Source organism: Oncorhynchus mykiss, chromosome 12 (assembly GCF_013265735.2).
Source record: "Oncorhynchus mykiss isolate Arlee chromosome 12, USDA_OmykA_1.1, whole genome shotgun sequence".
Taxonomy (NCBI): Eukaryota; Metazoa; Chordata; class Actinopteri; order Salmoniformes; family Salmonidae; genus Oncorhynchus; species Oncorhynchus mykiss.
The window spans coordinates 27624243-27638750 of NC_048576.1; the positions used below are offsets into that span (position 1 = coordinate 27624243).

The 14508-nt window shown below is 42.3% G+C and overlaps 1 protein-coding gene across 3 annotated transcripts; it reads right to left on the minus strand.

Annotated features, from left to right (window-relative positions):
• Positions 1-2484: 2484 nt before the first annotated feature.
• On the minus strand, positions 2485-14258 carry LOC100135786 (nuclear pore complex glycoprotein p62). 3 transcript variants are annotated; one of them, XM_021622395.2, is made up of 13 exons: positions 14105-14258; positions 12837-13133; positions 12049-12458; positions 11845-11928; positions 11564-11677; positions 11316-11435; positions 11046-11175; positions 9765-9909; positions 9567-9616; positions 9289-9423; positions 6032-6143; positions 3313-3379; positions 2485-3199 (listed from the first exon to the last, which is right to left on the minus strand). In XM_021622395.2, exons 2-13 carry the CDS (start codon positions 13127-13129, stop codon positions 3108-3110), a joined length of 1752 nt encoding a protein of 583 aa, XP_021478070.2. In that variant the 5' UTR covers positions 13130-13133; positions 14105-14258; the 3' UTR covers positions 2485-3107.
• Positions 14259-14508: the final 250 nt, after the last annotated feature.

Consider the following 14508-nt stretch of genomic DNA (forward strand, 5'->3'; position numbering starts at 1 on the left):
TGCCTGTAGCTCAGGCCCTGAAGCAAGGATATGGATATTCTTGGTACCATTTGAAAGGAAACACTGAAGTTTATGGAAATGTGAAAGGAATGTAATAGAATATAACACAATAGATCTGGTAAAAGATAATACAAAAAAAATAACTTATTGAAATGCAAGAGAAACGCCATAATGTATTTTTCCAGACCAGGTGCAATTTAGATTTTGGCCACTAGATGGCATCAGTGTGTGTGCAGCATTTTAGACTGATCCAATTAACCATTGCATTTCTGTTAAAAAAATTTGATCAAGACTGCTCAAATGTGCCTAATTTGTTTATTAACTTTTCATGTTCAAAATTGTGCACTCTCAAACAATAGCATGGTATTTTTTCACTGTAATAGCTACTGTAAATTGGACAGTGCAGTTAGATTAACAAGAATTTAAGCTTTCTGTCAATATCAGATATGTCTATGTCCTAGGAAATTTTCTTGTTACTTACAACCTCATGGTAATCGCATTAGCTCAACCATCCTGTGGAAGGGACACCGATCCCGAAGAAGATTTATTAAATAGTTAGGACTCTTCAATCCGCATAACGGAAGTTTAACTTTACAGCGTGAATACAATTTAAAGGCACTGTTCCTGCTTTAGTGGAGACTCGCGTTCACGATAAACTCTGCATATATCGGCTAGATCGGAAATTGACCACTTTTGCACAAACTTATAACATAAACAGTGTACAAAACATTAAGAACACCTACTCTTTCCATGACAAACTGACCAGGTGAAAGTTATTTGATGTCACTTGTTAAATCCACTTCAAATCAGTGTAGAAGGGGAGACAGGTTAAAGAAGGATGTTTAGGCCTTGAGACATTGTGTATGTTTGCCATTCAGAGGATGAATGGGCAAGCTAAATTATATGTGCATTTGAACGGGGTATGTAGGTGCCAGGCACATCGGTTTGTGTCAAGAACTGCAACGCTGCTAGGTTTTTCCACACGGGATCCCGTGTATATCAAGAATGGTCCACCACCCAAAGGATATCCAGCCAACTTGACACAACTGTGGGAAGCAATGGAGTCAACATGGGCCAGCATACCTGTGGAACGCTGTCGGCACCTTGTAGAGTCCATGCCCCGACGAATTGAGACTGTTCTGAGGCCAAAAGGGGGTGGGGGTGCAACCAATGTCCCCTCTATTTCCGGCACTGGGCACATTTCAGGTCTGCTGAGCGAGCGCTAACTTTAACATCGCGTACCTGCTTTAAGTTAACAGTTTTAACAGTGGCCAAGTAGGCTACTGGGGCTATTTCATCATAATGTAGGCCTAACAGAGTGGCCTACCATTAAAAACAATGGAGAAAATGCATCCCATAACGTTTTAATATGGAAATAGCTGTTATCATTCAGCCTACAGTAGCAGCAAATGTGCGGTGTTCAATGTAGGCCTTGAGACGTTTGGGGGAAAAACATGCAGGACTTGACATTAACCTGTTTATCCATTTGTCCTTGTCCTTCAGACAAGGAGGTGACTAAATGTTGTGTTTCATTATTATTCCCATACCATTAGGGAATCAGACAAATTCTGCTACCCTCTGCCTATTGGCTACTTAGTTTATTCAAGACCATTTTAAAATATGCTGTCCCTTATAGACAAAAAAAAAGCTATTTACCTGAAATGCACACATTTTGAGCTCTTTTAGGAAGCAACTATTCCCCTATTGTTGATTAGAAATTAGCTGTAACTGGGCTAATAACTCACTAACTGGCAAAGAATATTAACAAATATGCACAGGTGGCTGGCTACATGTAGCTCCCGCCTTGATCTCAAAACAAGAAAATCTGCAGGTTTGATTGGCTATGGCGCACCAGGATTAAGAGTATGGGGCTGAAAGGCGCTGGTCAATCTGCCGTCTGCATCGATTTTACAGGATTTACGGTGATATGGCCTCTGCAGAAGTCAATGCATTCATGCTTCTTGCGCTTCGCAGAGCTGTTATGAAGGAAAATGTCAAGGAAGCGAGTTTGTGTTTATACAAGACCTCCTGCCCTCCCCCACCGTCAACCAATCATGTCAATGCGGAGCTATACGGAGACCTCCGCGCTGTTACATTTGAGAGGCACACAGCGATGCGGTAAACAGCTCAATTTGGGCCTGCGTCCGTCAAAACACTTCGCAATTGCGTCACACTGTCCATACGGAGCTCCAGACCAAATGTTTCGTATCAAGCATAAATTGGCATCGAGTCGCACATGTCAATGCAATTCTACTCCAAGGCGCTCTGCCAACAAGTTAATTCCTTGCGGTTAGTTCATTTTGTTTCGGTATGTTACATTGAAAGCGGCAAGTATTGTGTTGATTCTAGAACAATTTCGACAGCAGCGCGAAACGTTGATCGTGTTAAAGGGGAAACTAGTTGACTTCAATGTCGTGCTTCTCTGCTGAATATTTCATCTGCGCGGCATTTTAGAAAGAACAATTGGGTGCAACTCAATTTAACGGTGTTCTTAATGTCTTTAATAGTCAGTGTACGCGGCTGCTGTTCATCGATCCTGTTGATTAGCCAGTCACTTTATCCCCACCTATATGTACATGCCTACATCAATTACCTAGTATCACTGCACACCGACTCGGTGTATGTAACCAAGTTGTCGTTACTGTGTATTTATTCCTATTTATTTCATGATAAGGGCCGTAGTAAGCAAGCATATCAGTATTAGTCTACAGCCGTTTACGAAGCACGTGACAATAAACATGTATTTGATTGATTTGCATGGGTCAACGCTTCTTATGTCTTCTCAATTAGGAAGTACCTACACATTTAAATTGCACTACAGCGCTGATCTTCAGTGTCACGGATTTAATCGATCCCATGGATGCAACTCTTTATTTACTCAGAATTAATTATTTGCCCAGCACCAGTGTTGAAATTTGACAAGTGCATCTCACACACACACCTTAGCTTGGGGTACTTTTCTATAAATCACAATTGATGCTGCATTAAAAGCAAATCTTTAACATAACTCCTCTCAAAAATATCTTCATTGTATTAAAAAAAAGAAAAACTTGCATAATGCACATATACATTCTCAATATCATTCTCATTCTTAATTATTGCAATCTTCAATGAAATGTTATGCGAAAAGTCTTCTCCTGCTCTTTGCGTCGGTTGTCACAGAGTTTGGACACATCCTCCACCCTTCTCTGTAGAAGCACTGAGGATAGACATATTACAGAGTTAATATGGATTGAAGGATGTCAACTTTATCAGAAGCAAGGGTCAAGTTAAAAAGTTGTTTACTCAAGACCACATGGGTTAAATACTGACCCGAGTTCTGGTCAATCCATTGAAGAGAGTCCATGTGGGCATTGAGAATTTTACAGATCTGCTGAAGCTAAGGAGAGAGAAAAAAAAAGTGTTAGAATAACTATTTACACATTTCCTCTTCCCAAAATAAACAAACCAGGTAACTACAGTAAAGAACATGTGATATATTTGCTTTAGAATAACTGTAGAAATACATCTCATCTTTATTTAACCAGGTAAGCTAGTTGAGAACAAGTTCTCATTTACAACTGCGACCTGGCCAAGAAAAAGCAAAGCAGTGCGACAAAAACAGAGTTACACATGGGATAAACAAACGTACAGTCAACAACACAATAGAAAAAAAATGAAAAAAGAAAGTCTATATATAGTGTGCGCAAATGGCATGAGGTAGGCAATAAATAAGACATAGTAGCAAAGTAATTACAATTTAGCATATTAAACACAAGTGATAAATTACAAGATGATGTGCAAGTAAAGATACTGGTGTGCAAAAGAGCAGAAAAGTAAATAAAAACGATATGGGGATGAGGTAGGTAGATTGGGTGGGCTATTTACAGAGACTTTGTACAGCTGCAGCAATCGGTTAGCTGCTCAAATAGCTGATGTTTAAAGTTAGTGAGGGAAATAAGTCTACAGCGATTTTTGCAATTAGTTCCAGTCACTGGCAGCAGAGTACTGGAAGGAAAGGCGGCTAAAGTAGGTGTTGGCTTTGGTGATGACCAGTGAGATATACCGGATGGAGCGCGTGCAACGGGTAGGTGTTATTAGCATGACCATTGAGCTGAGATATGGCGGGGCTTTACCTAGCAAAGACTTATAGATGACCTGGAGCCAGTGGGCCTGGCGACGAATATGTGGCAAGGTCCAGCTGACTAGAGCATACAGGTCGTAGTGGTGGGTGGTATAAGTGTGATAATGATAGACTGCATCCAATTTGCTGAGTAGAGTATTGGAAGCTATTTTGTAAATGACATGGCCGAAGTTGAGGATCAGTAGGATAGTCAGTTTTACAGGGTAAATTTGGCGGCGTGAGCCGATTCTAGATTTGATTTTGGATTGGAGATGTTTAATATGAGTCTGGAAGGAGAGTTTACAGTCTAGCCAGACACCTAGACATTTGTAATTGTCCACATATTCTAGGTCAGAACCGTCCAGAGTAGTGAGGCTAGTCGGGCGGGTGCGGGCAGCGAACAGTTGAAAAGCATGTATTTGGTTTTACTAGCGTTTAAGAGCAGTTGGAGGCCACAGAAGGAGTGTTGTATGGCATTGAAGCTCGTTTGAAGGTTAGTTAACAGTGTTTAAAAAAAGGCCAGATGTATACAGAATGGTGTCGTCTGCGTAGAGGTGGATCAGGGAATCACCCGCAGCAAGAGCGACATCATTGATATATACAGAGAAAAGACTCGGCCCGAGAATTGAACCCTGTGGTATCCCCATAGAGACTGCCAGAGGTCCGGACAACAGGCCCTCCGATTTGACACACTGAACTCTGTTTGCGAAGTAGTTGGTGAACCAGGCAAGGCAGTCATTTGAGAAACCAAGGCTATTGAGTCTGCTGATAAGAATGTGGTGATTGACAGAGTCGAAAGCCTTGGCCAGGTCAATGAAGACGGCTGCACAGCACTGTCTTTTATCGATGGCAGTTATGATATCGTTTAGTACCTTGATTGAACGTGGCTGAGGTGTACCCGTGACCAGCTCGGAAACCAGATTGCACAGTGGAGAAAGTACGGTGGGATTCAAAATGGTCCGTGATCTGTTTATTAACTTGGATTTCGAAGACTTTAGAGGCAGGGCAGGATGGATATAAGTCTATAACAGTTTGGGTCCTGAGCATCACCCCCTTTGAAGAGGGAGATGACCGTAGCAGCCAGCAATCTTTAGGGATCACGGACAATACAAAAGAGGTTGAACAGACTGGTTGTAGGGGTTGCAACAATGGCAGCGGATAGTCTTAGAAAGAGGGTCCAGATTGTATAGCACAGCTGACTTGTACAGGTCCTGCAGCTCTTTCAGACATCTGCTATCTGGATTTGGGTGAAGGAGAAGCTGGGGAGGCTCGGGTAATGTAGTTGCTGTTGGCCGGGGTAGCCAGGAGAAAAGCATGGCCAGCCGTAGAGAAATGCTTATTGAAATGTTCAATTATCATGAATTTATCGGTGGTGACCGTGTTACCTAGCCTCAGTGCAGCTGGGAGGAGCTCTTGTTCTCCATGGACAGTGCCCCAAAACTTTTTGGAGTTAGAGCTACAGGATGCAAATTTCTGTTTGAATAAGCTAGCCTTTGCTTTCCTGACTGACTGCGTCTATTGGTTCCTGACTTCCCTGAACAGTTGCATATCGGTGACTATTCGATGCTATTGCAGTCCGCCACAGGATATTTTTGTGCTGTTCAAGGGCAGTCAGGTCTGGAGTGAACCAAGGGCTATATCTGTTCTTAGTTCTACATTTTTTTAAAAGGGGCTTGCTTATTTAAGATGGTGAGGAAATTACTTTTAAAGAACGACCAGGCATCCTCGACTGACGGGATAAGATAATATCCTTCCAGGATACTCGGGCCAGGTCGATTAGAAAGGCCTGCTCACAGAAGTGTTTTAGGGAGCGTTTGACAGTGATGAGGGGTGGTCGTTTGACCACGGATGCGGATGCAGGCAATTTACATAAGTAAAAGCACTGGCAGAAAGGTATTCAAAAGACATCAGTCTGTTTTTCCTTCTCACCGGGTCACTGTTATCAGCTGGCCCGCTGGATGTATTCAGGTGTTCAATGATCTCCTTTAGATCTTGGGACATCCTCTTCAGCTGGGCATCCACGTTCTCTGCAAGCTTGTACCTGCAGAAAGAGATATTGCATAAAGATGAGATACAGTGCCTTGCGAAAGTATTCGGCCCCCTTGAACTTTGCGACCTTTTGCCACATTTCAGGCTTCAAACATAAAGATATAAAAAAAAAACTATTTTTTGTGAAGAATCAACAACAAGTGGGACACAATCATGAAGTGGAACGACATTTATTGGATATTTCAAACTTTATTAACAAATCAAAAACTGAAAAATTGGGCGTGCAAAATTATTCAGCCCCCTTAACCTGTTAGAGCTCTAGGGGCGCTATTTCATTTTTGGATAAAAAACGTTCCCGTTTTAAGCGCGATATTTTGTCACGAAAAGATGCTCGACTATGCATATTCTTGACAGTTTTGGAAAGACAACACTGAAGTTTCAGAATCTGCAAAGATTTTGTCTGTAAGTGCCCCAGAACTCATTCTACAGGCGAAACCAAGATGATGCATCACCCAGGAATTAGCAGAATTTCTGAAGCTCTGTTTTCCATTCTCTCCTTATATGGCTGTGATTGCGCAACGAATGAGCCTACACTTTCTGTCGTTCGCCCAAGGTCTTAGCAGCATTGTGACGTATTTGTAGGCATATCATTGGAAGATTGGCCATAAGAGACTACATTTTCCAAGTGTCCGCCTGGTGTCCTGCGTCGAATTCGGTGCGCAATTGCCAGCTGCTTGTACTTTACCATTTGATTCAGGGGAGAAAGCATGTGTCCAAGAACGATGTATCAATGAAGAGATATGTGAAAAACACCTTGATGATTGATTCTAAACAACGTTTGCCATGTTTTCAGTCGATATTATGGAGTTAATTTGGAAAAAAGTTTGCGTTTTGAGGACTGAATTTATGGATTTTTTTGGGTAGCCAAATGTGATGTATAAAACGGAGCTATTTCTAATACACAAGGAATCTTTTTGGAAAAACTGAGCATCTGCTATCTAACTGAGAGTATCCTCATTGAAAACATCAGAAGTTCTTCAAAGGTAAATTATTTTATTTGAAGGCTTTTATGTTTTTGTTAATGTTGCGTGCTGGATGCTAACGCTAATGCTAACGCTAAATGCTAACGCGAAATGCTAACTCTAGCTAGCTACTTTTACACAAATTATTGTTTTCCTATGGTTGAGAAGCATATTTTGAAAATCTGAGATGACAGTGTTGTTTACAAAAGGCTAAGCTTGAGAGATGGCATATTTCTTTCATTTCATTTGCGATTTTCATAAATAGTTAACGTTGTGTTATGCTAATGAGCTTGCTGATAGATTTACACAATCCTGGATACAGGGGTTTTTTCATAGCTAAACGTGACGCAGAAAACGGAGCGATTTGTCCTAAACAAATAATCTTTCAGGAAAAACTGAACATTTGCTATCTGAGAGTCTCCTCATTGAAAACATCTGAAGTTCTTCAAAGGTAAATTATTTTTTTGAATGCTTTTCTGTTTTTTTGTGTAAATGTTGCCAGCTGAATGCTAATGCTAAATGCTACGTTAGCCATCAATACTGTTACACAAATGCTTGTTTTGCAATGGTTGAGAAGCATATTTTGAAAATCTGAGATGACAGTGTTGTTAACAAAAGGCTAAGCTTGAGAGCTAGCATATTTATTTCATTTCATTTGCGATTTTCATGAATAGTTAACGTTGCGTTATGGTAATGAGCTTGAGTCTGTATTCACGAACCCGGATCCGGGATGGGGAGATCAGAAAGGTTAAGTTAATACTTTGTAGCGCCACCTTTTGCTGCAATTACAGCTGTAAGTCGCTTGGGGTATGTCTATCAGTTTTGCACATCGAGAGACTGACATTTTTTCCCATTCCTCCTTGCAAAACAGCTCAAGCTCAGTGAGGTTGGATGGAGAGCATTTGCGAACAGCAGTTTTCAGTTCTTTCCACAGATTCTCGATTGGATTCAGGTCTGGACTTTGACTTGGCCATTCTAACACCTGGATATGTTTATTTTTGAACCATTCCATTGTAGATTTTGCTTTATGTTTTGGATCATTGTCTTGTTGGAAGACAAATCTCCGTCCCAGTCTCAGATCTTTTGCAGACTCCATCAGGTTCTTCGAGAATGGTCCTGTATTTGGCTCCATCCATCTTCCCATCAATTTTAACCATCTTCCCTGTCCCTGCTGAAGAAAAGCAGGCCCAAACCATGATGCTGCCACCACCATGTTTGACAGTGGGGATGGTGTGTTCAGCTGTGTTGCTTTTACGCCAAACATAACGTTTTGCATTGTTGCCAAAAAGTTCAATTTTGGTTTCATCTGACCAGAGCACCTTCTTCCACATGTTTGGTGTGTCTCCCAGGGGGCTTGTGGCAAACTTTAAACAACACTTTTTATGGATATCTTTAAGAAATGGCTTTCTTCTTGCCACTCTTCCATAAAGGCCAGATTTGTGACTGATTGTTGTCCTATGGACAGAGTCTCCCTCCTCAGCTGTAGATCTCTGCAGTTCGTCCAGAGTGATCATGGGCCTCTTGGCTGCATCTCTGATCAGTCTTCTCCTTGTATGAGCTGAAAGTTTAGAGGGACGGCCAATTTCAATATTATCGCTTGCACAGGGCTCCTTGGGATGTTTAAAGCTTGGGAAATCTTTTTGTATCCAAATCCGGCTTTAAACTTCTTCACAACAGTATCTCGGACCTGCCTGGTGTGTTCCTTGTTCTTCATGATGCTCTCTGCGCTTTTAACGGACCTCTGAGACTATCACAGTGCAGGTGCATTTATACGGAGACTTGATTACACACAGGTGGATTGTATTTATCATCATTAGTCATTTAGGTCAACATTGGATCATTCAGAGATCCTCACTGAACTTCTGGAGAGAGTTTGCTGCACTGAAAGTAAAGGGGCTGAATAATTTTGCACGCCCAATTTTTCAGTTTTTGATTTGTTAAAAAAGTTTGTAATATCCAATAAATGTCGTTCCACTTCATGATTGTGTCCCACTTGTTGTTGATTCTTCACAAAAAAGTACAGTTTTATATCTTTATGTTTGAAGCCTGAAATGTGGCAAAAGGTCGCAAAGTTCAAGGGGCCCGAATACTTTCGCAAGGCACTGTATCACTTAGTCATGATTCAGTTCACTGTGCATTGGTTTTCACTCAGAAAGACCTTTGGTAAAACCTTACGTCCTCTCGCGTTCCTCGTCTGCGTTCTGCATGTAGATGGTTCCACTCTGTTCTTTGACAGACTCCTCCAGTGGGGACAGCAGGTCCTCCAGCTCCTTCTGTTGTGACAGGATGAAGTCCAGTTCCTGGTCCAGCCTGGGATAGGGGTAGAGAGCAGAAACACAAGGTCATACAATAAACATTGACAATTACAATAGATCTACTTACAGATAAGACAGAATTCGGAATGATCTGATATATTCAAATACATTATAAGAAATAAAGCTGTTAACCGCTACCTTCTTTGGTCCAATTTCACTTTCTCCATCTCCCTGTGCAGTGATGTGATCTGTAACAACGAGATGAACATGCCCTTCAAACATCTGCCATGAAGAGACCTCAATGTTCAACTTCATATGAGATTAAAACAAATAGCATTGCCTAGCTTCTAGTGGTGCAGTTACGAGAAGTGCCACTATAATGACATGTCTGTTTACCTTCTCTCCGTTCTCCACCAGCGTGCGGTCCCAGGCGTTGACCTGGGTAGCTTGCTGTAAGAAATGCCTCTCCTGGTCCTCCAGCTCAAGACTCCACTTGTTAATGAGACCCTCTAGTTGCATATATGACATCACTGGAGGAGCACTGCAGGGGGAGGAGTAAGGGACCAGTCACAAATCAGTCACATACAGAGCAGAAATTATTGGGGGTGTAGCGAAATGCTTGTGTTCCTAGCTCCAACATTGCAGTAATATCTAACAATACACACAAATCTAAAAAAGTCAAAGAACAGATTTAAGAAATATTAGGATGAGCAATGTGTGTACACAGATTTTCCTTTCTGTTTTCTATGAGTTTGCCTACAACTCCAACACCTGCGGAAAGTACCTGGATGTGCGTATGTTCTTCAGCTTTTGTACACACACACACACGTCGGAAAGTATTCAGACCACTAGACCTTTTCCACATTTGGTTACTTTACATTTTATTCTAAAATGTATGAAATAAAACCAGGTTTAGAAATGTCTGCAAATTTATCAAAGAAACAGAAATACCTTATTTAAATAAGTATTCAGACACTTTATGAAACTCAAAATTAAGCTCAGGTGTATCCTGTTTCCATTGATGATCCTTGAGATGTTTCTACAACTTCATTGGAGTCCACCTGTGGGACAGTCGACAATGCATGTCAGAACAAAAACCAAGCCACTAGGTCAAAGGAATTGTTCGTAGAGCTCCGAGACAGGATTGTGTCGAGGCACAGATCTGGGGAAGGGTACCCAAAAACGTCTGCAGCATTGAAGGTCCCCCCCAAAAAATGTCCCCCATCATTCTTAAATGGAAGTTTGTTATCACAGACTTCCTAGAGATTGATGAGGGAAAAAAACAATTGAATACATTTTAGAGTAAGGCTGTAACGTAACAACATTTGGAAAAAGTCAAGGGGTCTGAGTACTTCCCGGAGGCACTGTATGTGATGGGATGTACAGACAATATGGATACATCTGTATTATACAGTATATGTACAGCAATAGTTAAATAGGATAGGCCTTGACTAGAATACAGTAAATACATATGAAGTGGGTAAAACAGTATTTAAACATTGGTTACTTTAATAGTGTTCCATGACTACGTACACGGATTTCAGTTTACTTCCAGAATTGAATTAATTGAAATTGAATTAACCCCAACCCTAAATACAATGGTTAAGGATACAAATACAGTGAGAGATATTGCAGTGAGTGATTGTAATAAACTGGACAGGCTGAACCCTGCAGTACCTTGCTGTAACAGTAGCAATGGTTGTGGCTACGCCAGTGATGGGGGCCGTTACACCAATGCCAATGGCGCCCGCAGGTTTCATAGCCAGTGAGAAACCTGTGGTTGTGGTAGGGGCAGCTAAAACAAACACTACAATGAGGAATTCACAAATATGACAAAAATACTTAATGAACAACCCCATATACACAATTTTGCATAAACAGGCAACAATATCAAGCTCTAGTTATTCTAATAATCCTGCATGATAAAACAGTGAACCTGTATAGTACCTGTGCCAACTGGGGCAGTAGTTGTGGCAGTGACTGCTCCCAGGGGTTTGAGCATGAAGCCCAGGGTACTTCCCGCTGTTGAGGTGGCAGCCGGGGCAGCGGAGGTAGGGGCAGCGCCCACTAACCAGAAGAGAGTCAAGAAATTTAATTCCACCACAGAATGTTAGAAAGCCAATATAACCTTATTTTTGAGTTTTCCAACACTTGATATTTCAAGCAAGAGCTCGCTAGTAGGAAATAAAACTCACAAAATCCTGTGATTGCTGCTGTAGCAGGAGCTGCTGTTGATGCTGGTACAGCAAAGAGAGAAGAACCTAATGAGGCTTGGGTAGCCGGGGCAGTTGCAGTCGGGGCTGGAGTAGCTTGAGAGAAAATAATTGATCATCTTAAACTCATAGCCGTTAATAGTTTAAAAACAGGGACACACCCCCTTAAAAAAAACAGCACATTTTCAGTTTACAAAAAAAAATCTACAATTTGTCAGATATTCGTTTCATATATGCCAAATGTCTCCGATTCCCCCATTTACCAGAAGGTTTGACGCCAAAAGCGAATCCTCCAACCTGGGTTGTGGTTGGTACAGCTGTTGAGGCCACAGAGTTCAGAGTCAGACCTGAGTAAAGACAAAATACTATTATTCAGGATGAAAAAAACCTCTGATGTAAAGTAATAATGGCATTTATAGTAGATTACCCATGATCTGATAAACAGATAAGGAGCTCAGAAAACTCACTTGTGGGCTGGGTCCCCAGGGAGAGGCTGGCAGGTGTGCTGTTTCCAAATGAGAAGCCCCCTCCTACGGTCACAGTAGGGGCTGGGGCTGTGGTGGCCTGGACCTTGGCTGCACCAAAACTAAACCCACCTCCCATAATTTGGGTGGCTTCAGCAGGAGTTCCTAAAGAGAGTCCACCAGCTGCAGCGGGTTGGGTCTGGGGCTGAGTTTGGGCAACAGGGGCTCCAAGCCCCCCTGCGGTCCCAAAGCTGAACCCCCCTCCTGCAGGGGCAGCAGTGGTTTGTGTGGCGAGACCCCCACCAAGTCCAAAGCCTGTCCCAGAGGAGGGGGTTGCCATCCCCATAGTTAGCCCAGTCAGTGCAGGTTGAGAGGCGACTGGTGTACCCAGATTGAGTTTAGCAATGGGAGTCCTAAAGACAAAAGCAAGAGAAAATACGATTACAATCCTACTGTAAGCTACACAGGCAACAACCTACCAAGTTTATTTTATTTAACTAGGCAAGTTAGTTAAGAAAAAAAATATTTACAACAACTGCCTACCCCGGCCAAACCCGGACGACGCTGGGCCAATTGTGCGCCGCCCTATGGGACTTCCAATCACAGCCGGATGTGATACAACCTGAATTCGAACCAGGGACCGTAGCAACGCCTCTTGCACAGACACGCAGTGCCTTAAGCCAATCAGGAGTTTGTTCAGCTCACCATCAATGCTACCCTAAGATAATATATAATATAACTAATATAACTACCCAAACATCCATGCAATCTACATCATCGAACAGACCCACCCAAAAGAGAAGCCTCCTCCTGCAGGAGTACTGCTCTGTGCAGGGGTCCCAAAGCTGAACCCTCCAGTTGGGTTTGTGCTACCCTGGGTGGGCATAGCAAACAGCCCAGAGCTCTGGGGGACAGCTACTGGGGCCTGGGGAGTGCTGGGGGTTCCGAAAGAGAAGCCACCACCTGGAGCTGCAGCACTAGGCATCCCAAAGCCTGTGGCTGGGGCAGTTGCAGCTGTGGTTTTGGGAGCTCCAAAGCTGAATCCAGTACTGGACGCTTGTCCAAAGTTGAATCCTCCACTCATTGTCCTATCCAGAAAGAGAACAAGGGAAAGAATAATACAATGACATATCGTACCAATATCATTATTGTCCCTTCCAACATCTTCATCCACTAACACAGCTTGGCTAGAAAAAGAGAATAGATTCAGCTGGGCATGGGAATGACATGTCCTGATAACAAAAACTTGCCAGAAGATACCGACCCTACCATCACGCTTGTTTACACGGACTTGCACTTGGGTCAAACACAACCATGGTTACATTAAAACACATTGGAGGCTCATGCTAGTTTGCAGTAGCCACCACAGACCTTTTGGAATGGCAGTGTCAGCCAATCAGCTCCTTTCTTGTTCAACTCAACACCCCATTCCATTATGGGTGTGGGGGCTACTGCTAACTAGCATGAGGCAGAACATTTCGGATTTCCGAGAAAACTAGCATTATTTCAATCTACTCGATGGAACAGTGTGGATAAAGGTCATATACAGTAGGATATCCCATCCCTGCTTTGAGCGGTACATTTTCCGACCAGTATATGGCGCCGGTTCCACGGCCTCTTAAAATATAACTATGATTTAACATGATTGCGTTCCGACCCCTGTGTAGTTCGGTGTGAACGGTAGGGTTGGTATCGAAACAGTAGGGCTGGTATCTTCTGGCAACATGCTAACAGACTAATTTAGCTAGTTAGCCAGCTAACTACATTTTGAGCTAGCATTTTTTACACTGATGTATAAATAGCAAAAGGGAGAACGGTATCAAGCTAGTTGACATTCAGCAAATAAATTGCCTATATGGCAGCTAGCTAGCTAACGTTACCAAACTAGCAAATTTTATTTGGCTAGCTAGTCAGCTATGGTTGGTTAGCTACAAAAATACGAACGAGTTAGCAAACTAACGTTAGATGGCTAACAAAACGCCATATATTAAACCTCCAGCCAAACAAATGTACACATGTTCGTTCACTGGCGTTGAACAAATGGATAACATAACCATACCTTTCGTTTTCTTCAGACAACAAATTAAATTGAAAAACGCACGTTATCTGCTTGGAGTTTCAACGAGCGCTTTTATGGTTGCGAAAACGACAACACTGGCAGGTCCACAAACGCCCAGAATGTGAGAGCGCCATCTGCTGTGATGGAGTGTGGAGCTAGACCATGCTGCAACTCAGGACAAGTAGTAGTATTAGTATATATATTGTTTTTGGTACTATTGCAGCGTTTTTTTTTGTTTTGTTTTTTTGGGGGGAGGGTCAAATAGGTATCTACTTATTTAACTAATTAAGTACAGAAAAATACAGAGTATTTATCTTCTGTCAAACTCACCAGGTTCTAGAAAAGCCCCCTTCAATGTAGACCTGTGCTTCTTGTGTGCTTCTTCCCAGGCCATATTACGACTG